Source organism: Topomyia yanbarensis, chromosome 3 (genome assembly GCF_030247195.1).
Source record: "Topomyia yanbarensis strain Yona2022 chromosome 3, ASM3024719v1, whole genome shotgun sequence".
Classification (NCBI taxonomy): Eukaryota; Metazoa; Arthropoda; class Insecta; order Diptera; family Culicidae; genus Topomyia; species Topomyia yanbarensis.
In genome coordinates this window covers 211,442,324-211,463,744 of record NC_080672.1, presented here as the reverse complement: position 1 = coordinate 211,463,744, position 21,421 = coordinate 211,442,324, and the positions used below count along the sequence as shown (strand labels likewise).

Here is a 21,421-nt window from a genome sequence, read left to right as displayed (position 1 = left end):
TGTAAAGCGAGCAAATGACCAGTTGGTTAAAGCCCCAATAAACAAACCAATCGATCAACTGTGAATTATTGTTATATTACACAAATGATCGTCTATTTGCTAATACGCTGAAGCCTCCTTTTATGCGTATTTATTCAACTTTTTAAAGCAAATTTTCGAAGTTTTTATTGATTTCCTTATATTTGTGTTTTCCACATGGACATTCAAAGCTCCACGATTTTGAGAATAGATAAGTTTTAGATGCAAGTGGTCGGAAAACTTGAAAATAAGGCGTTTAACCCACTTGGTTGCATTTTGATTAAGAGATTACCTATTTTCTGAGACACTCGTCTGACACGCAATTTCGAATATGTGGCTTATGATTTCAATGTTGAAACCTTTATTCAAAAAGTTTGGAATCGCAAAATTATCAACAAGCTATTCTAAAAAATATAATTTTCATATAAAACTTATTTTAAAAAAGATGTAGGAAGTATCAAGCACACCAAATGAAATAAAGAAACGCGAATTCAAATAAAAAAGCATTTTTTAAACTATTTGTTATGGTTTAGTCAAATGATTCTATAAATAATTTCCTTTTAATTAATTGTGCATATTGCGAAAACGAATTTTCAGAACTTAAAAAAACTGTTTGATATATATATTGATTTCTACAATACCGTTATGAATTTTGAGGATCTTCGAGGATCTTCAGTCCGATTTCTCCAATTTATGCGGGGTTTTCATAAACAACCGAAACTTGTCCAGTTTGTGGGTATCTGATTTTGTGTGTTCTCCGAATTACCAAATTTTTTTTTTATTTAAACCCCCGCATAAAAATGTTTGAGTTTGAGATTGTTGTATCTTTTCATTCCACCTAAGACAGTTTGACATTTACAATGAACTTACAATTACTTTGAATGCGCATATGTACTAACGTTTCTGTTGTATTCGATGGTGCTTCGTTCGTCTTAAAAAAACTAACAAATTTTCGTAATAATCAAGATACTTGATTCATTATGTAGAAAGTTAAAAAAAGGAATAATGCGACCTGTTCAAATTGTTGAAATATTAATATTTGTGCGTATGCTGCATAAATCTATCAATATTTCAAAATGGCCTAGAAACCTCTGAATAAATACACATCCCAGCTGGTATTATTGTTTGCTGTTACAATTTAAATGTGTTTTAGATAGTGATTGAAATAGCTAAAAACTTTAATGTAAAAGTATTGAATAATTTACTCGTTAAAACTAAATAAAATTTAGAAAAGAAGATGTATTTTAGAAAACATGAAATATTCTAAAATTCGTCACACCGAAGAATCCTCAACAATTTCTCAAATTTTATGATTATCTGTTATAATATTCGCAGTTGATAGATTGAACTATTGTAAAAAATTGTATTTCTGCGAATTTATTAGATGTGAGATAATTGTAATGGTTTGCTTAATCTTCCCCATACTAAAAATGCTAATAACAAAACCCCAAAAGCGACTTTACTTGAAATCTCAAAATGCAAGCCTCAAAACTTTGTATTTGTTGCATTGAATCTATTCGGAATCATAAGTAACATTTGTCGTATTCTCCGTAAAATAATGCAGGTAAATTATCTGCTAAATGTTACCATATCGCATCGACATTATTTCTAAAAATCGTGTAAATCATGTTAACGTGCAAGAGAAACGCCGAAGCGCACTATCCAGATTCTAAAAATAGCCCCACTTTCCTAATCTGAAAACATATTATAAAGCTATTCAGTCTATCGTAATATAGGCAGCTGTAGTAGTGAACAAAACTTTATGAAAACAAAGCGTATTATACAAGGAAAACAAACAGTCATTAGGCTTTGGCAAAGTTCAATGTGTGCGTTCTGGAAACATCTTCTGCATCTATAATCGTTTTGCCCTTGACGGATGCGTGGAATATTATGCTAACATTAAACATCAGTCGAAAACAACGTCGCTGGTTCATACAGGAAACTTTCCCATCAAACTCGGAATACCCAGGTTCAAAGCGGCAATATCGACAAATAATAATCTGCGTGTCCATAATATAATCACTATAAAAAATCAGCCAGCATGTATGCAATCATTTAGCAATGCTATAAAAGCTTTTGCTGCATGAAGGTTTTTGCTCCCAAGCAAAAAGTGCCCTAATCTATGCTATATTTTTCTCGTATTCTATTTTTAGATGTGCACGCTAAAATCGTTGATGTTATACAATAAGTAATACACGCTATGTTGGGTTTAATTATGCTATCTCACGTTGTTATGATCGTGTTATATTGCTATCAACGTTTGTTATAAATGTGATATTCGTAGAGAATTTTTTGTTAGAATTTGTGTTATTTTAACACCTAACGGTTTCTACTTTATAACAAAATTTGATAGGAATTTTTTCGTAACAAAATATCAGCATGAGTTATAATTGTGTTATTTCCTTCTGATCGGGATATCTCAATGGTTTGTTGACCGATTCTAACTATTTTTTCATTATTGAACAAGTAGACGTTTCATCGTTAATTTTCATTCAAAAGAATATAAAATAGAGTTGTCCACTTCAAACAATAGACAACATAATTATCCTCAACTACATGTATTATCACTATTTAGTGAATAATTTTATATTCAAAATGACGACCTATCAATTTCTATACATTAGTTGAATGCAACGAACGTAAAATACAAATCATTGAAAAATAAAACCATATATTTTAAAATTTGAAGGTATTTGCTGATTCAGATCAATTTATGTTATGATACGGTTTTTGTTGGAAATTTTGTACAATCGTGATTCGCTGGTTGGGTTGACAGATGTTAAAATTGGTCAAAGGGGATGTTATTAGTACAAGTTAATCTGCTCATATCTCTAACTATTGTCAGTTTTATTGTCGAAACTTATCATGAGAATTTGACATTCAGATGTTTATACAGCAATTGCAATCAACTAGTACATAAAAATGGATAGGCCGCTATTTTTAAACAAAAATATTCTCTAAATAATGATAATACATATAGCTGAGATCAATTATATTGTCTATTTATTGATGTAGATGACTCTATTTTATATTCTTCTTAATGAAAATTAACGATGAAACGTCTACTTGTTCAATAATGAAAAAAATAATTAGAATCGGTCAACAAACCATTGAGATATGGCTTTTGAAGAAAACATTCCAACTTTTATCCATTTTTTAATTTACACATTATATTTAAAATTTTCATATGAATAACACTTTTTGTACATTATATTTATGTAATTAAACGGTAAGGTTTTTCTTTAAAAACCGCTACACGTATAAACGATCTAAATCTAACCGTTCATCTGAAACGAGTAAAAAATAACCCCAATGATGAAAACCTCAAAGCTCTTCTGCAACACATAACTAAAAAAGTTAATCTACTGATAAAGCGGTGCAAAAGGCGTACTTTGAAAACCTTCTATCCAACACACCTCATTCAAAACTTTGGAAAAATATTAATACCATTTTTGGTCGTTCAAAGTCGGATGTTCCCATCAGCCTAATTTGCAATGATATCAGAGTCACTGAGACTAAAGAAGTATGTAATGTTTTCAACGAATATTTCTCTAGTATTGGCAAAAATTTGGCTGACAATATTCTCACGAGTCCCAACTTAATTCCTATTACCAATATACAACACGTCCAAGAAACAATCTTCTTGCGCCTTGCAACCATAAACGAAGTGATCCTTTTGATTAAAGGCCTCGAAAAAAATAACAGCTGTGGTCCTGATAAGATCCCCGCTAGTGTTCTTAAGAGTAACTGTACCACTTTTGCGGACATCCTAACCAAAGCTTTTAATTTAATAATTCAAACCGGTAGGTACCCAGACTGCTTAAAAATAGCCCGAGTAATTCCAATTTTTAAAGCTGGTGATCCAAACCAACTCTGCAACTTTAGACCAATTTCAACATTGTGCGTTTTCAATAAAATTCTTGAGAAATTGCTCATCACTCGACTACTCGAGTATTTGAACAAACACAACATAATTTACAACTACCAGTATGGGTTCAGACAGGGCTGCAGCACTTTAATTGCAATGACCCAACTAATTGACTCCATCATTGATAAAATTGATAGCAAAAGAATTGTTGGTGCCCTTTTCTGGACCTAAAAAAGCATTCGATACTCTGGATCACTCAATCCTGCTTAAGATGTTAGAATGCTATGGTATCAGGGGATTAGCAAATCATATTATTCGTAGCTATCTGTCGTATAGGAACCAATTCGTATCTATTGGAGACTCGTGTAGCTCTTATAGACCAATAGAAATAGGAGTGCCCCAAGGCAGTAATATTGGGCCACTGTTATTTTTATTGTACATCAATGACCTAGGTAGACTCGGGTTAAAAGGGACTCCTCGTCTTTTCGCTGATGACACAGCGTTGTTCTACCCAACAATAACTGCCTGGATATTGTACGCGACATTGAATCTGATTTAAAAACACTAACGACGTATTTCAACGAAAACCTTCTTTCCTTGAACCTATCAAAAACTAAATATATGCTGTTTCGCTCATCTAGAAGATCTATAGGCGTAATTCAGGAATCGAACTGCTTCAAATATTTAGGACTTCACTTAGACCCCACACTCTCCTGGATTGAGCATATAACATCTATAGAGAGAAAAGTTGCATCGTTATGTGGGGCTATGCGTAAAGTATGCTCTTTTGTTCCCCAGCATGTACTTCTAAAATTTTATTATGCGCACATCCACTCATTGCTGAACTACCTTGTATCTGTGTGGGGCCGTGCAGTATTTCGAATCTGAAAAAGCTACAAACACTTCAAAACCGATGTCTTAAAATTATTTATAAAAAACCAATTATGTACCCTACTATTTTGTTATACAATAATAATACCCATAACATTTTACCTTTGCTTGGGTTGACTAACTACCGAACAATAATATACATCCACAATGCTTTGCATAATACTATTGCTCATAATAATCTAGAATTTACAACAGGCATTCGAGCTCACAGCACTAGACAAGCCAATCATTTATTATACTCCAGAGTATCCACGAACCTTGGTCAAAGACGCATTTCTTTCATCGGACCTAAGTTATTCAACCAGCTTCCTACTGATTTAAAGCAAATAACATGTCGCACTCGTTTCCAAGCAAAATTGAAACTAATTTTAAAAAATAAAATAGGAGAATTTTTAATTTAAACTTCGTTCACCACCAATCGAGCTTATTCCTTTAGTTATAATTGGTTAACATTTTTTTAATAAAAACAATTGATAAATGAATCTTTTTCTAGCAATAAGTAATAAATACATTTAAATTATTATAAGCTTCCTGCAAAGCTTCGATGGGACCCTTAAAAGGATTTTTTTCCGCTGGGTACTCGCCGTAGCTTCTTGTCAAATTTTGCGTTTTGTCGGTCTCGCATTGTTTTTTTTTGTTCTCAGCGTTTCCGCGATTCGTTTGTTTTGTTGTGCTGACCTTTTTTTTGTGCGCTGAGAACTGATGTGTCCACTACCAGGGGGCTCCGTTTGTTAGCCTTTTGGTGTGGGGGTAAGAGGCGGACTATTAAAAAAAAATTGTCAATGGACAAACATGGATTCACGCTTGAAGTCTGGTAGAAAACCCATCTATGACCGCATACCACATCCGAACCGTTATAAATTTCGATTCTGTTTATGAAATATTTTCAAACTTGCAGGGGATAAACTTGATTACTATATCTTTCAAATGCCATGTCCTAAATAAGTAGACAAATATTTTTTTATAGAGATAGGACCAAACCTGTGGGTGTTTGCTGGTAGCCTTATGAAACGTGTCATAAAACTTCAAATTGCAATTTCTCTCGAATCTCTCGATGGATCATTTTGAAATTCACTGAGAAGATGCTTGGATACTGTATCTTTCGAATGCCGTATGACAAATTTATGGTCATTTTTTTGTTAATAACGGTTTTAGGAACACTGTGCGATATTTAGCTGGAACAGAATAGCTTTTATATACACATATACTACCCATGATCGCAAATTACTCCCATAAAGATAAGAAACCCCATAGAAAATGGGTAAATGTGCGATCGTTGGTAGTATAATTCACTATGGGTCCTGTCTGCGTTTCATCGGTATAGTGTCACCGCCATATAGCATTGTTGGGACATTGAAGAGCTAAAGGCTATGTGAATAGTAAGTCTTCGTGCTTAGTTCCTCTAAATATTTACAATATCTATTGATTGGCTATGCTCAAGGCGGCAATGCTTACTGAAAATCGTTTTATATTATTTATTGGCTAGCAAGAGTGCATTAGAAACTATTCTGGTTGATTTCTAAAAAGCTCAGCTTAACTTGGCCAATAACGACGCCGGCCAACACCATTGCTGTTCTACCGGAGATTGAAAGGAATGCAGACAATACGATCATAGCAATATGCACGAAAGTCGAGTGCGATCAATTTCCGAAAATTTTTATCGAGCAACTTGAACTCTAGACTGCTAGTCATCGGTAGTGTTGCTTCTTATTTATACTTCACCGATCATTTTCATATTTTTTAGCTTGTTTTGTGTATTAGTTTTTAGTTATCTTTAGTTCATGCGAACCGCCCCTGATAACAAAAGAAAAAAACAATCGCAAAAAAAGTAATCGAAGGTTGTAAACAAAATGGAACTACAACAGAAAACTTTATAATGTATTCATGAAGAGAAAATTAAAAAAAATATTGAGAGGCCTAAAATAAGCAAAAAATAATGTACACTAGTAACACACGCGCGTCGTTTGTTCTCCTTCCCTGCCAGCATACGACCACAGATCCCACCGTGGTCACTTATGCCGCTTCCATCCGAAACAAATCTGAGTCAGGCTCCAACCCCAACTACTGTCAAAATGTATTACCTGACATCGCGGGTAGGTGATGGATAGGAGTTCTGTATCAGAGGAAAATGGTGGCATAGTGTGGCCTCATATTGCACAATAATACAGCTATGCCAACCTATTCTGGTTGATTTCCAAAAAGTGAAATAAATTATGATCATGTTTTTTTGCCTTTCTCATATAGAAAGGTTATGCAATCACTCTGAAAAACGTCAACCTAATCCCGGCCCGGAGGGCCGAGTGTCATATCCCATTTGACTCAGTTCGTCGAAATCGCAAAAAGTCTGTATGTGTGTGTGTGTATGTATTTTTTTTTTTTACAATGGAGAAGACCTTTATGTCCTAGCCCAGTACACGTGCTAACGGTAGGGTCCAATCTACCACACGGGGTGCACTGGGGGCGTGTCGGACTCGAATGGTGACCAGCCATTAATACCGACTAAACTCCATTGGGCTCCGCCATCATTCCTCCCAGGAACTACCTCTCGGTATTACTTCTGGGGGGATGGCTGTACTCAATGTACTCATTCACTCTCACTCGCGCGATCATACATCCTGTATGAGGCTTACTTGGGTGCTCTCTCAATCACACTTTGATTCACTCTCAAACACTCCCACATGAGGCTGACTTTTGTGCTCACCTTTTACGTTCCATGCGAGGCTGACTTGTGTGCTCACCTTACTCATTCCTTGCTAGGCTTACTTTTGTGCTCGCCCTACCCATCCATGTGAGGCTGACTTGGGTGCTCACCCTATCACCTGATTCACTCTCAATCGTGCCACTCTATTGTACCTTTGTCACTCCCTCTGGCATCCCATGTGGGACATTTTTCTTAGGCCCCACTTCTGACATACCATGCGAGGCTGACTTTTGTGCTCACCTTTTTCATTCCTTGCTAGGCTGACTTTTGTGCTAGCCTCTACCAACCTGTGAGGCTGACTTTTATGCTCACCCTTAACATGCAATGTGAGACTGACTTGGATGCTCACCCTTTCACTCCTCTGCCACGCCATGAGGCATCGATAGCTTAGTTCCAACATACTACGCTACGACCCTCCCGTCTTGGCATGAGGCAGTCCACTTATACGCCTATACACTCACTCTTCTGTCTTGCTTCGGGGTGGCTGGGTTTACCCCTTACGCGGTTGCCATTCGCTGCGCCAACCTACCTCGGCATGAACAGACCATTCACTCTCTTATTTTGCGCTTGGCCTTTTTCGCTCCAGCTAACCAATCACTAGTTAGCCGTGCCCGCCGTCTGTTGCTCGGTTCGCCAGATTACCTGTAGCCTACTGGCAATCTGGATGGTAGCAGCCGAGACTGCGTTCCACTTCTCCACCGTTTGACACATCCGCTGGATAAGGGTATCCGGGGTTGTGTCCCAGCCACAGACGTCAAGCATTGCTCTTCTTTCGACGTCGAACCGATGACATACGAACAGTATGTGTTCGGCAGTTTCATCTACACCTGGGCAGTCCGGGCAGACTGGGACCTCCGCGTGTCCGAACCTGTGGAGGTACTGACGGAAACAGCCATGGCCTGACAGGAATTGTGTCAGGTGGAAGTGAACTTCCCCATGGGGTCTTCCCACCCAGCTCGATATGCTAGGTATCAGCCGGTGGGTCCACCTACCTTTCGAGGAGTTGTCCCACTCACGCTGCCATCTGGCGACCGAGGTCACCCTGGTGCGCTCGCGGGCTCCCCTATTTCCACGTAGCTCAAAGCACTCCTCATCTTCCCGAATGACCAGCCCGACTGGCATCATGCTCGCTATCACGCAGGATGCATCGTGTGATACCGTGCGGTAGGCAGATATCACTCTGAGGCACATCACGCGGTAGGTGCTCTCCAGTTTCTGTAGGTAACTGGTTACCCTCAGTGCTCTTGACCATGACGGGCCGCCGTACCTGAGGATAGATACGGCAACGCCTGCCAGTAACATACGTCTACTGGCGCACACCTTTGAGCTGTTGGACATCATTCTCGATAGTGCCGCAACAGCAGTCGACGCTCTCTTGCACGTATAGTCGACATGGCTGCCGAAGGTCAGCTTGTCGTCTATAATGACTCCGAGAGACTTCAGACTTCGCTGTGAAGTGATCGCGACTTCTCCCACATGGATAACTGCATGTTGTGCCGACTTGCGGTTGTTGACGATAACTACCTCCGTCTTATGATGAGCGAGCTCCAGGCCTCTCGCGCTCATCCATTCCTCCACCGTGCTAATCGCGTGTTCTGCGGTTAATTCTACCTCAGGAATTGACTCCCCGTAGACCTCCAAGGTTACGTCGTCGGCAAAGCCGACGATCTTGACCCCAGGAGGGAACTTCAGTCTCAGAACCCCGTCATACATGAGGTTCCATAGCACCGGGCCTAGGATCGAGCCCTGCGGGACTCCGGCGGTAATCGGAACCCTTTTCTGACCGGCATCGGTCTCGTATAGCAGTACGCGGTTTTGGAAGTAACTTTCCAGGATCCGGTACAGACCCACCGGTAGGCTAAGCCGGTGTAACGAGAGCGCGATGGCATCCCAGCTTGCGCTGTTGAATGCATTCTTCACGTCAAGTGTCACTAACGCACAGTATCGAATACCTCGCCTTTTTCGTTGGATCGCTATCTCGGCAGTATTTATCACTGAGTTGAGAGCGTCTGTTACGGTATGTCCCGCTGACCCCTTCCAACTCCACGTTCGACCACCTGTCGGTGAAGGACAATTTTGATGTAGTGAGGACCATTTGAAATGGAAGGATAGGAAAAGGGAAGAAGGACCGTTTGAAATGGAAGGATAGAAAAAAAGGATCGTTTGAAATGGTAGGATAGAAAAAGATAGACGTCAAGCACAGATGAGAGGAAGATATAAGAAAAAATATAGATGAAATTTGTTAGAAGTTGAAAATATAGACCATTGAATTCGTGAACATCACAAGCAAAAATTTAAATCCCGTAAGTAGAACCTACGTCGGAGAGGAATTCTTTTAATCCTTACCCTGAATTATATTCCTTAACAGGTGATAGTAGCACAAGAATACTGTCGGTCAGAACGGACGGTGTCGGATTGTTCAAGTTAAGGTTAGGACAAACGTGGCGTGAATTTGTTCGCCCTGAAAATTAACATTTTGATCCAAATTATAGCTTTAAACGGGATAGTATTCTACCTGCACAATTGTTGGGAAGAAGAAGGATTACGTATTGAACCGATGTAAGTAGCGTATAAGTTTCATAGGGCATTTCATTAATAAAGCTCCACAGCTTTTAGCTGATTCATGCTGAAAAGCCGTTTATTCAATCCACCCAACAATCTAAAAGATCGTCCAAGATAACCACGAAGCAATGCCGAATTGTACAGGAAGTGCCCCCACCGTGGAAACACACTGTAACCAGTGTAATGAACCTGACACGGATCGGATGGTAAGCTGTTGTCACTGTGATTCGTGGTGGCATTTTTCCTGTGTGGGTGTGAACGACAGCATTGATGCGACAGACCGACCGTTTACATGCCCAAACTGTCAGAGACCGTCGGCACAGATTCCGGTGATTGATGCACCCGGAAGCAAGGCTAACAGCAAAGCAGGAACGAGCACTTCAACCTGTAGTGCTGGAGCAATAAGGGCTCGCCTACAGCTCGAGAGACTTGAGGCCCAGAAGGCTTTGGCGATGAAGCGTATAGAGTTGGAGCGCCGGGAGCACGAGCGGAAGATGGAGCAAGAGAAGCAGAAAAAGGAAGCAGAGTTTGAGCGGAGGCAATTGCAGCTAGAGCAGGCGGTAATGAACGAGTCATTCCGTTTGAGAGAGGTGATTGACCTAGGTGGGGAAGGCGATGAAGACAACCGGAGTGTCGCCTCAGTGCAGAGTTCCTTCAGCAAGGTACAGCAGTGGAAGGCCGCCCATTCGACGTTGGTTGTCCCGACGGAGAAGGCTCCAGCTATTGGTACGAGTAACGCGACGACCGCAACTGGAATACAAGCTAGGCAGGATGGCATGCAGCAACCAACTAGCATTAACGAGGGTATTCTAGAAGCAGCGTTGGCAGGTATTTCGTTAGGGCAGTCAGGGTTGGAGCCAACGTTAGGGGGTATTATCGGTCGAGCCGAAAGCACAACAGCGCCAATAGTTGGTAGCGGTCAGGCTAACATTTTCTCGGTTACCTCCGCGCTCGCCGGGCCTAGCAAAGGCATCGCAAATGTAATCCCCAAGCAGCATGCTTTCCAAAACTATCCCTTTCCTCTCACCCAGCCTCCTCCAGCAGGCAATTCGTTTGTCATTCCGCGAGTTGGTAATCCGAATTTTGCAATCGCCGCGCAATCGACCGCAGTGAATAGAGATAGTGCAGGCCCAATTAGAGGTCCAGTGACAGTGGAAGAATTACTGGGAGGAGAGTATTCCCAGTCGTACGCCGGCCAACCGTTACCGTCTGTGATCCCCACTGAGCAAAGGTTTTCGAGAAGGCAGACGGTGCCACCAGGAATCCAATTGGGACCGCAGGAGCAACCACGGTTTGCGGAGTTCCAGGCTGGTGCGCAGCAACCTCCGTTGCATGACGAGCAGGCGTATTGGGGACCGACACCACGACAATTGGCGGCAAGACACGTGATGAACAAGGAGTTGCCAATCTTTTCTGGTAATCCGGAGGACTGGCCGCTATTCATTAGCTCGTACGTTAACTCTACTCAGACGTGCGGGTTTTCGAACGAGGAAAATTTGGCGAGGTTGCAACGGTGTTTGAAGGGGCACGCACTTGAATCGGTGCGGAGTCGACTGTTGCTACCGGCGAGCGTCCCAAATGTTTTAGCTACGCTGGAGACACTTTATGGTAGACCGGAATTGTTGATCCATGCGTTGTTGCAGAGGATCCGAGGGGTACCTGCGCCAAAACAGGAAAGACTAGATACGCTAATCGGTTTCGGTATGGCGGTGCAGAATTTTTGTGATCATCTGGAAGCCGGGAGGCATGAAGCGCATCTCAACAATCCGATGCTACTGTTCGAGTTGGTAGAGAAGCTTCCAGCACATATGAAACTGGACTGGTCGCTATACAAGCAGCGCTGCGGGGAAGTGAACCTGCGTTCTTTCTCGCAGTATATGCAGACGCTCGTGCGAGCGGCATCCGACGTGACCGTGAACTACGATCCTAGGCCGCAACCTGTACAGCAGCCGCGAATAGTGAAGGAGAAGAACGGAAAGGACAAAAACTTCTGCGGAACTCACTCAATGGAGGATTCTTCTTTGATGGCGACGAACAAAGAAGCATCTGGCGTTACGATGCGCCCATCAAGCCCAGCGTGTTTCATTTGCAAAAACCCGGGGCATCGGGTAAAAGACTGCTCAGAGTTCGACAAGAAAACGGTCGATGAACGCTGGGAGACAATACGCTGGGGTCCAGTGACAGTGGAAGAATTACTGGGAGGAGAGTATTCCCAGTCGTACGCCGGCCAACCGTTACCGTCTGTGATCCCCACTGAGCAAAGGTTTTCGAGAAGGCAGACGGTGCCACCAGGAATCCAATTGGGACCGCAGGAGCAACCACGGTTTGCGGAGTTCCAGGCTGGTGCGCAGCAACCTCCGTTGCATGACGAGCAGGCGTATTGGGGACCGACACCACGACAATTGGCGGCAAGACACGTGATGAACAAGGAGTTGCCAATCTTTTCTGGTAATCCGGAGGACTGGCCGCTATTCATTAGCTCGTACGTTAACTCTACTCAGACGTGCGGGTTTTCGAACGAGGAAAATTTGGCGAGGTTGCAACGGTGTTTGAAGGGGCACGCACTTGAATCGGTGCGGAGTCGACTGTTGCTACCGGCGAGCGTCCCAAATGTTTTAGCTACGCTGGAGACACTTTATGGTAGACCGGAATTGTTGATCCATGCGTTGTTGCAGAGGATCCGAGGGGTACCTGCGCCAAAACAGGAAAGACTAGATACGCTAATCGGTTCCGGTATGGCGGTGCAGAATTTTTGTGATCATCTGGAAGCCGGGAGGCATGAAGCGCATCTCAACAATCCGATGCTACTGTTCGAGTTGGTAGAGAAGCTTCCAGCACATATGAAACTGGACTGGTCGCTATACAAGCAGCGCTGCGGGGAAGTGAACCTGCGTTCTTTCTCGCAGTATATGCAGACGCTCGTGCGAGCGGCATCCGACGTGACCGTGAACTACGATCCTAGGCCGCAACCTGTACAGCAGCCGCGAATAGTGAAGGAGAAGAACGGAAAGGACAAAAACTTCTGCGGAACTCACTCAATGGAGGATTCTTCTTTGATGGCGACGAACAAAGAAGCATCTGGCGTTACGATGCGCCCATCAAGCCCAGCGTGTTTCATTTGCAAAAACCTGGGGCATCGGGTAAAAGACTGCTCAGAGTTCGACAAGAAAACGGTCGATGAACGCTGGGAGACAATACAGAAACTCGGCTTGTGTCGGCTCTGTCTTGGAGCACACGGAAGGCGCCCCTGCAAGAATCGCAAGCAATGCGATATCGACGGGTGTCAACGGCGTCACCACCCTTTGCTGCACTCCAAACGGGACACAAATGAAGCCCAGCAGGCCAGGGAAAACGGAAAGACGCCAGGAAATGGCTGTAAGAAGTTTGGGAACGACGGAAATTCGGCGAAGAATGGGTCCAGGCAAGTATCGAATGAAGCTAAGCCAAGTAGTTCCAAAGCTGTCACCAACCATCATTCCGCTGGGAAGACTACGCTTTTTCGTATTATTCCAGTGACTTTGTATGGGAACAATCGATCTGTGTCCGTGTATGCTTTCTTGGACGACGGCTCGGAGAGAACGCTGATTGACGAAGAGTTGGTAAAGGACCTTGGGGTTGTAGGAGATCCGCAACCATTGTGCTTGCAGTGGACGGCGAACGTGAAGAGGTCAGAAGCTAATTCTCAACGGGTCGCATTGGAAATAGCAGGACGGTCAGGGGCATCCAAACATTCTTTGTCGGACGTGCGCACCGTAAGCAAGCTGGACTTACCACGACAATCCTTGCGGTACGCGGAACTCGCAGAAACCTTTCCGTACCTAAAGGGCCTACCGATCGATGATTACGATCAAGCGGTACCGCGCATCCTCATCGGAAACGACAACGCTCACGTTACATCGACACTCAAGCTACGAGATGGCCGACCGGGAGAGCCGATAGCAGCAAAATCACGTTTGGGATGGACGGTTTACGGATCCAACCAGGACAAGTCAGGGGATATCGTTCATAGTTTCCACATATGCGAGTGCCAGGAGGCCGAGCAGACCCTACATGAGCTCGTGGAGAAGTTTTTCTCAGTCGAGAGTCTGGGAATAATGGAAGTCGCCCATCCTGAGTCCGCGGAAACTCAACGAGCAAATCGGATCCTGATGGAAACTACTAAGCGGGTCGGACAGCGATTCGAAACTGGGCTTCTCTGGAAGTACGATAGCTTCGAGTTCCCGGACAGCTACCAGATGGCGGTTCGACGACTGCAGTGTTTGGAAAGGCGTATGCAGAGGGATTTACTCATCGGCGAAAGTGTGAGGAGACAGCTTTCTGAGTATCAAGCGAAAGGGTACATACACAAAGCGACCCGGAAGGAGCTCGATGATTCAGATCCACGGCGTACGTGGTACTTACCTTTAGGAGTGGTCATCAATCCCAAGAAGCCGTCCAAGGTTCGTATCTTCTGCGATGCAGCGGCCAAAGTGGATGGAGTCGCACTCAACACGATGCTGTTGAAAGGGCCGGATCTGCTAAATACGTTGCTCACTGTTCTATACGGTTTCCGGGAGAAACGGGTCGCTCTGTGCGCGGATCTGAAGGAGATGTTTCACCAGATTTGGATTCGACGAGAAGATCGACATGCGCAACGACTGCTTTGGCGAGATGATCCTACACAAGCCCCCGATGTGTATTTGATGGACGTCGCAACGTTTGGTGCAACGTGTTCACCGTGTTCGGCACAATTCGTGAAGAATTTGAACGCTAAGGAGCATTCAAGACAGTATCCAGTTGCAGCCGACGCAATTATCCGGAAGCACTACGTGGATGACTACTTGGACAGCGCTGACGACGTTGACGAAGCGGTGAAGCTGGCACATGAAGTCAAACTGGTCCACTCTCTCGGCGGATTCCATCTGCGGAACTGGCTTTCAAATTCCACCGAGGTTCTCGCACGGGTCGGGGAGAGAGACCCAGTCACAGAAAAGTGTCTCCAGCTGGACAAGAACAGTTCAACCGAACGCGTGCTCGGGATGTACTGGAAGCCGGTCGACGATGTCTTCACGTTTACAACGACGCTAGCGGTGGGTGCGGAGCATCCAACTAAGCGCCAGGCACTGCGAGTAGTGATGAGCCCATTCGATCCGGCAGGATTGTTGTGTTTTTTCCTCATACACGGCAAGGTACTAATCCAGGAGCTGTGGAGGGCGAAGACGACATGGGATCAACTAATTCCGGAGGAGTTACTTGGGAAGTGGATGCGGTGGACGAGTTTGTTCAAACATCTGGACCAGATTAGCATTCCGCGTTGCTACTTTCCGCAACGTTCGGTGAAAGATATCTTGTCGCTGCAACTGCATATCTACGTGGATGCTAGCGAAGAAGCTTATGCGTGTGTCGCTTACTTTCGGGCGGTATTTCCGGATGGGATTTCTGTTGCGTTAGTCGGTGGGAAATCCAAGGTGGCTCCACTGAAGGCACACTCCATCCCACGGTTGGAGTTGATGGCGGCGGTAATCGGAGTACGCTTGATGAAGACCATCCTCACTGGGCACTCGCTCGTAGTCGAGAAGACAGTGTTATGGTGTGACTCTAAGACGGTGCTGGCTTGGATAAATTCAGATCATCGAAGATATCGCCAGTTCGTAGCTTGCCGAGTAGGTGAGATTTTGTCCAAGTCGGAGGCGAAGCAATGGCGTTGGATATCATTGAGAAAGAACGTCGCCGACGATGCGACAAAGTGGGGAAAAGGGCCGTGTTTGTCCTCAGGCGGCCGTTGGTTCCGTGGTGACAACGATTTATATTTGCCAGAAGATCAATGGACCGTAGATGCAGATTCAGTCGGCGCGACGACTGATGAAGAGCTGAGGTCGTGTTTGGTGCACAAGGAGGTTATCGTACCGCCACAACTTGTGAGGTGGGAGCGATTCTCGAAACTGACGCATTTGTATCGATCGGTAGCACATGTTCATCGCTACGTACAAAATCTACGGCGAACGGTAAAACGAGAGACTCGACTGGACGGACCACTCACTCAAGAGGAATTAGCAACAGCCGAAACCACAATCTTTCGTTGGGTGCAGTGTGAGCAGTATCCGGACGAGGTGGCGACTTTGTCAGTAATGCGGGACAAGCAGCCAGGACAACAGGCGCGGCTAGAGAAAACCAGCAAAATATACAAACTGTCTCCGTACTTGGACGAAGCAGGTGTTATTCGTTCTGATGGAAGGATATCTGCTGCGACCGTCGCCGCGTTTGACACTAAGTTTCCAGTAATATTGCCGAAAGCCCATCCAGTGACTAGACTGCTGGTTGAATGGTACCACCAACGATTTCTTCACGCCAATGGCGAGACTGTCGTGAACGAAGTGAGACAGCGTTTCCACATATCGCAGCTGCGCCCGTTCGTGCGTAAGGTGGCTAAAGAGTGCGCCTTGTGTAAAGTCAAGAAGCCAAGTCTGGCGACACCCCGAATGGCTCCACTCCCGGCGGCCAGGTTGCAGGCGTACGTACGTCCATTTTCCTACGTAGGCGTCGACTATTTCGGGCCGATCGGCGTGCGGGTGAACCGAAGTATTGCAAAACGATGGGTAGCTCTGTTCACGTGTATGACCACACGAGCAATCCATCTCGAAGTCGCTCACACACTTTCAACGGAATCTTGCAAGATGGCGATCAGGCGTTTCATCGGACGCAGAGGAGCACCTGTGGAGATCCGCAGCGACAGGGGCACAAATTTCGTGCGATCGAGCAACGAACTTAAGCAGGAGATGGGCAAAATCGAGCGCCAGCTTGCCGAAACGTTCACCAACGCGAACACGAAATGGGTGTTTAACCCACCTGGATCACCTCACATGGGTGGCGCCTGGGAGCGTCTAGTGCGGTCGGTGAAAACCGCTCTTGCTGCAATGGAGTCTTCTCGAACGCCGAACGAAGAAACGCTGGCAACGTTGCTAGTGGAAGCTGAGAGTGTGGTCAATTCGAGACCGCTAACATATATTCCTCTGGAGACGGCGCAACAGGAGGCTCTAACACCGAACCACTTTCTTCTAATGAACTCGAGCGGCGTAACGCAGACTCCGAAGACGCTTACGGATCCAAGACAAGCCTGCAGGAACGACTGGAATCTATGCCGTACAATGGTAGATCAGTTTTGGCGCCGGTGGGTGCGAGAATATCTTCCTACCATCGCACGTCGTACCAAGTGGTTTGAGGAGACGAAACCGATCGAGGTAGGTGATTCGGTGATCATCGTAGAGGAGAAGATACGCAACGGATGGATTCGAGGACGTGTAGCCAAGGTCGTGGTGGGCCGAGATGGGCGAGTTCGCGATGCCGTGGTGCAGACTCCCGACGGAATGGTGCATCGACCTGTAGCAAAGCTGGCGCGAATCGACATAGAAAAGGTGGGACTTCAGCCGGGAACAGCAGAAGGTAAAGCTGAACCGGAGATAGCTAACCAGCCTTACGGGTCGGGGAGTGTTACGGTATGTCCCGCTGACCCCTTCCAACTCCACGTTCGACCACCTGTCGGTGAAGGACAATTTTGATGTAGTGAGGACCATTTGAAATGGAAGGATAGGAAAAGGGAAGAAGGACCGTTTGAAATGGAAGGATAGAAAAAAAGGATCGTTTGAAATGGTAGGATAGAAAAAGATAGACGTCAAGCACAGATGAGAGGAAGATATAAGAAAAAATATAGATGAAATTTGTTAGAAGTTGAAAATATAGACCATTGAATTCGTGAACATCACAAGCAAAAATTTAAATCCCGTAAGTAGAACCTACGTCGGAGAGGAATTCTTTTAATCCTTACCCTGAATTATATTCCTTAACAGGTGATAGTAGCACAAGAATACTGTCGGTCAGAACGGACGGTGTCGGATTGTTCAAGTTAAGGTTAGGACAAACGTGGCGTGAATTTGTTCGCCCTGAAAATTAACATTTTGATCCAAATTATAGCTTTAAACGGGATAGTATTCTACCTGCACAATTGTTGGGAAGAAGAAGGATTACGTATTGAACCGATGTAAGTAGCGTATAAGTTTCATAGGGCATTTCATTAATAAAGCTCCACAGCTTTTAGCTGATTCATGCTGAAAAGCCGTTTATTCAATCCACCCAACAGCGTCCACTGTGGACTTACCCTTCCGAAAGCCAAACTGGTTGCTTGACAGACCGTCCGTACCTTCCGCGTACGGGGTGAGCCTGTTGAGGATGATCCTCTCAAGCAGTTTGCCAGTCGTGTCTATCAGACAGATTGGTCTGTACGCCGATGGGTCGCCTGGCGGCTTCCCGGGCTTCGGCAACAGCACCAGTTTCTGCCTTTTCCATCTATCGGGGAAACGACACTCGTCGAGGCATCTCTACATAGCTAGCCTGAACATGTTCGGGTTCGCTATGATCGCTGCCTTGAGAGCGTTGTTCGGGACTCCATCCGGCCCTGGAGCTTTGTTCATTGCTAGGGATTTAGCCACTGCGAGTAGTTCTTCGTTCGTCACTGGAGCCACCATTTCGACCGTGCCCGCACTGTCTCGTAGTGCAGGTGGCCAGGGGCTTGTGGCTCGAGACGGGAAAAGTACTTCGATAATCGTTGCCAACCGGTCCGGAGACCGTTCTGGGGGTGAGGAGCCCCCTTTGGTCTTGGCCATCACAATCCGGTAGGCGTCACCCCACGGATTCGCGTTGGCACTCTCACACAGGTTGTCGAAACACGCTCTCTTGCTGCTTTTAATAGCCTTGTTAAGGGCTAATTTCGCAGCTCGAAACACTTCACGGCGGTTCTCTCTTGCATCCTCGGTGCGAGCTCTTTGCATCCTACGTCTAGCTCTGAGACAGGCTGACCGTAGAGCTGCAATCTCGGCACTCCACCAGTATACCGGGCATCTACCGTTTCTTGGCAGTGTTTTTCTCGGCATAGTGGCGTCGCACGCGCGTGATAGAACAGCTACCAGCGCATCCCCGCTTAGACTGTCGGTGTTGGCCTCCAGTCCCAGGGCCGCGGTGAAAGCTTCGCTGTCGAAGTGATTGGACTTCCACCCGCGTACCTGACAGGGATCTCCCGCCCTCGGATGCTGCACACCATAGTTGATCTTAAAGCGGATTGCTAGATGATCGCTATGGGTGTAGCCTTCGTCTACCCTCCATTCCATGCCTGGAGCCAGACTCGGGCTGGCAAAGGTCAAATCAATCCACGCCTCCACTCCGTTTCTACGGAATGTACTAGCGGAGCCATCATTAGTCAGCACAGTATCGAGTTTCGCAAACGCTTCCATTAGCGCTTGACCCCTGCTATTTGTACAGCGGCTGCCCCACTCCACTGCCCAAGCGTTGAAGTCTCCCGCTATTACTACCGGTTTCCGGCCCACGAGGTCCGACGAGAGCCTGTCGATCATCTGGTAGAACTGTTCTATTGGCCACCTTGGTGGGGCGTAGCAGCTGCAATAGAACACACCATTGATCTTGGCAATCGCCACACCCTCGGCGGAGGGGTGTATTACCTCTTGAACCGGGAACCTTCCCGTTGTACAGATTGCCACCATTCCAGACCCGTCCGACACCCAATTGCCGTTGCCGGCAGGGATGCTGTACGGGTCTGATAAGAGGGCGACATCTGTCCTCGACTCCGAGACCGACTGCCACAGCAGCTGCTGGGCTGCTGCACAATGGTTAAGATTTAGCTGTGTGACTCTCACGGCTTCTTCTTATTTATCTCGCCGAAGGGACACGAAGGTCCGCCCATAGCATGTTTATGGGCTTGCTTCTTAGCGGTGCAGATAAGGCACTTATATGCCTTAGTGCACCCCCGCTCTTTATGCCCCTCCTCGCCGCATCGACGACATAGCTTGCTCCTGTCTAGGCCTTTGCATTCGTAAGCTTTATGGCCGGATTCTAGGCACCGATAGCACCTGTCCACTGAAGGCGGCTGGGGTATACTAATAGGGCATACCGACCAGCCGATCTTCAGCTTCCCTTTCTCGGTTACCTTTTTGGCATCCGCATTCAGTAGCCTGAGGTAGGCTACCTGGGTGCCAGAGGGTCCGTCCCTCAATCGCACAGAGGCCCGCTCGATTGTGACGCCGCATTGCTCCTTGACGGCTGCGACGACGTCTTCTGCGGTCGCGAACTCGTCCAAGTGCTTGCACTGGAGAGTTGTTTCCGCACCTAGCGACCTGATTTGGGCGCCCTCACCAAGGACCTCTTGGGCCAAGGCCTTATATACTGCACTTGATTGTGCGCCTCGCTTCAGCACCAGGAGCATCTCTCCCGTATTGGTGCGTCTTACGCTACGCACATCCTGCCCAAGGGCCGAGAGACTTTCGGCCGCCTTCATCGATTTAAGGACATCGGCGTATTTGTCCTTGTCGGTTTTTAACCACAAGGCTTCGCCTCTGTCCTTGGCCTTCCTCGCAGGCCGCGGTACCTCCGGTTTCGGTGCCGGCTTTTTCTTGGTAACCAGCGTCCAGGGGTTTGAGCCCCCCTGCCCCGGTCGTGTCGGGTTGCTGGTACCATCGCTCTCCACAGCGAGGTCACTCTCGCCCTCGCTTACCTCACCCAGGCGGCGTTTGACCTTGACGGTTGCACGCCGAGTGGTGTCGGTTTTGGCACCCTCTCCTGGCGACTTCCTAGGGCGCTTCGCATTCGATGCCGTCTTGCGATTGCCCTTTCCTTTTCCCTTCGAGGGGAACTCTGTCGCCGCTCCGATCGACGTGGCTGCTCCGTAGAAGGTAAAGGCCACTGTCTGTGAACCTCTATTGACCTTCTCTCTTTCCTCCCTATTGGAGGCCACTGTCTGGGTTTCTCTGTCGGGCCTCTCCCGACATTCCACCCTCTCAACATATGCCTGCTGTTCCTGTCTTGCGACACGAACAGCTTTCCGGAGCTCCAGAAGGCTCAACTTCAACTCCTTGGCTATGTTCTGCTTTGCGCTAGCGAAGTCGATTATAGCATCGAGTTGCTTCGCTACTTTGCGCATCGCAGCTATTGGCCCCTCCGATGCATTGGTAGGGGTATTGCCTACCGCTGCTGGGGGGTCACTGGTGCTTTCGGGTGCAGCACTCATCGCTCCACTACTCTCCCCACGGGGGGGAGACCTCGCCAAACCACCTCTTGCGAAGGGGTTTGGCACCTCCGTCTGTTTATTTTTATTTTTATTTGCCTCCATGTATAGTCCCACGAGTAGCGCGAGAAATATATGTCCGCCACGCCAGAGCTCCGCATTAGCGTGGTAAGGGACGCTTACTGTGGGGGTTGCCCAGGTACCCCACAGGCTCCGTTAACGATCGAGCATCTTTTTCACCCCCTCGATCACTCATCCCTCGGTGTGTATGTATGTATGTATGTGTGTGTATGTGTGTGTGTGTATGTATGTGCGTATGTGTCAAATAATGTCACTC

At 46.1% G+C, this 21,421-nt stretch overlaps 2 protein-coding genes across 7 annotated transcripts in view; both read left to right on the top strand.

The window, feature by feature from the left end:
- LOC131689799 (vacuole membrane protein 1-like) overlaps positions 1 to 21,421 on the top strand; it is a 282,024-nt gene that overhangs the window by 58,111 nt on the left and 202,492 nt on the right. The gene's annotated exons all lie outside the window — the stretch shown is intronic.
- On the top strand, positions 9,100 to 18,141 carry LOC131689798 (uncharacterized). 4 transcript variants are annotated; one of them, XM_058975102.1, is made up of 3 exons: positions 9,100 to 9,781; positions 9,847 to 9,907; positions 9,971 to 18,141. In XM_058975102.1, the coding sequence occupies exon 3, from the start codon at positions 10,169 to 10,171 to the stop codon at positions 17,573 to 17,575; it is 7,407 nt and encodes a 2,468-aa protein (XP_058831085.1). In that variant the 5' UTR covers positions 9,100 to 9,781; positions 9,847 to 9,907; positions 9,971 to 10,168; the 3' UTR covers positions 17,576 to 18,141. The 4 variants fall into 4 exon arrangements, 2 of the variants coding, with proteins under 2 accessions (XP_058831085.1, XP_058831084.1); XR_009305474.1 differs by having other exon boundaries at positions 9,100 to 17,798; positions 17,864 to 18,141; XR_009305475.1 differs by having other exon boundaries at positions 9,100 to 17,924; positions 17,988 to 18,141.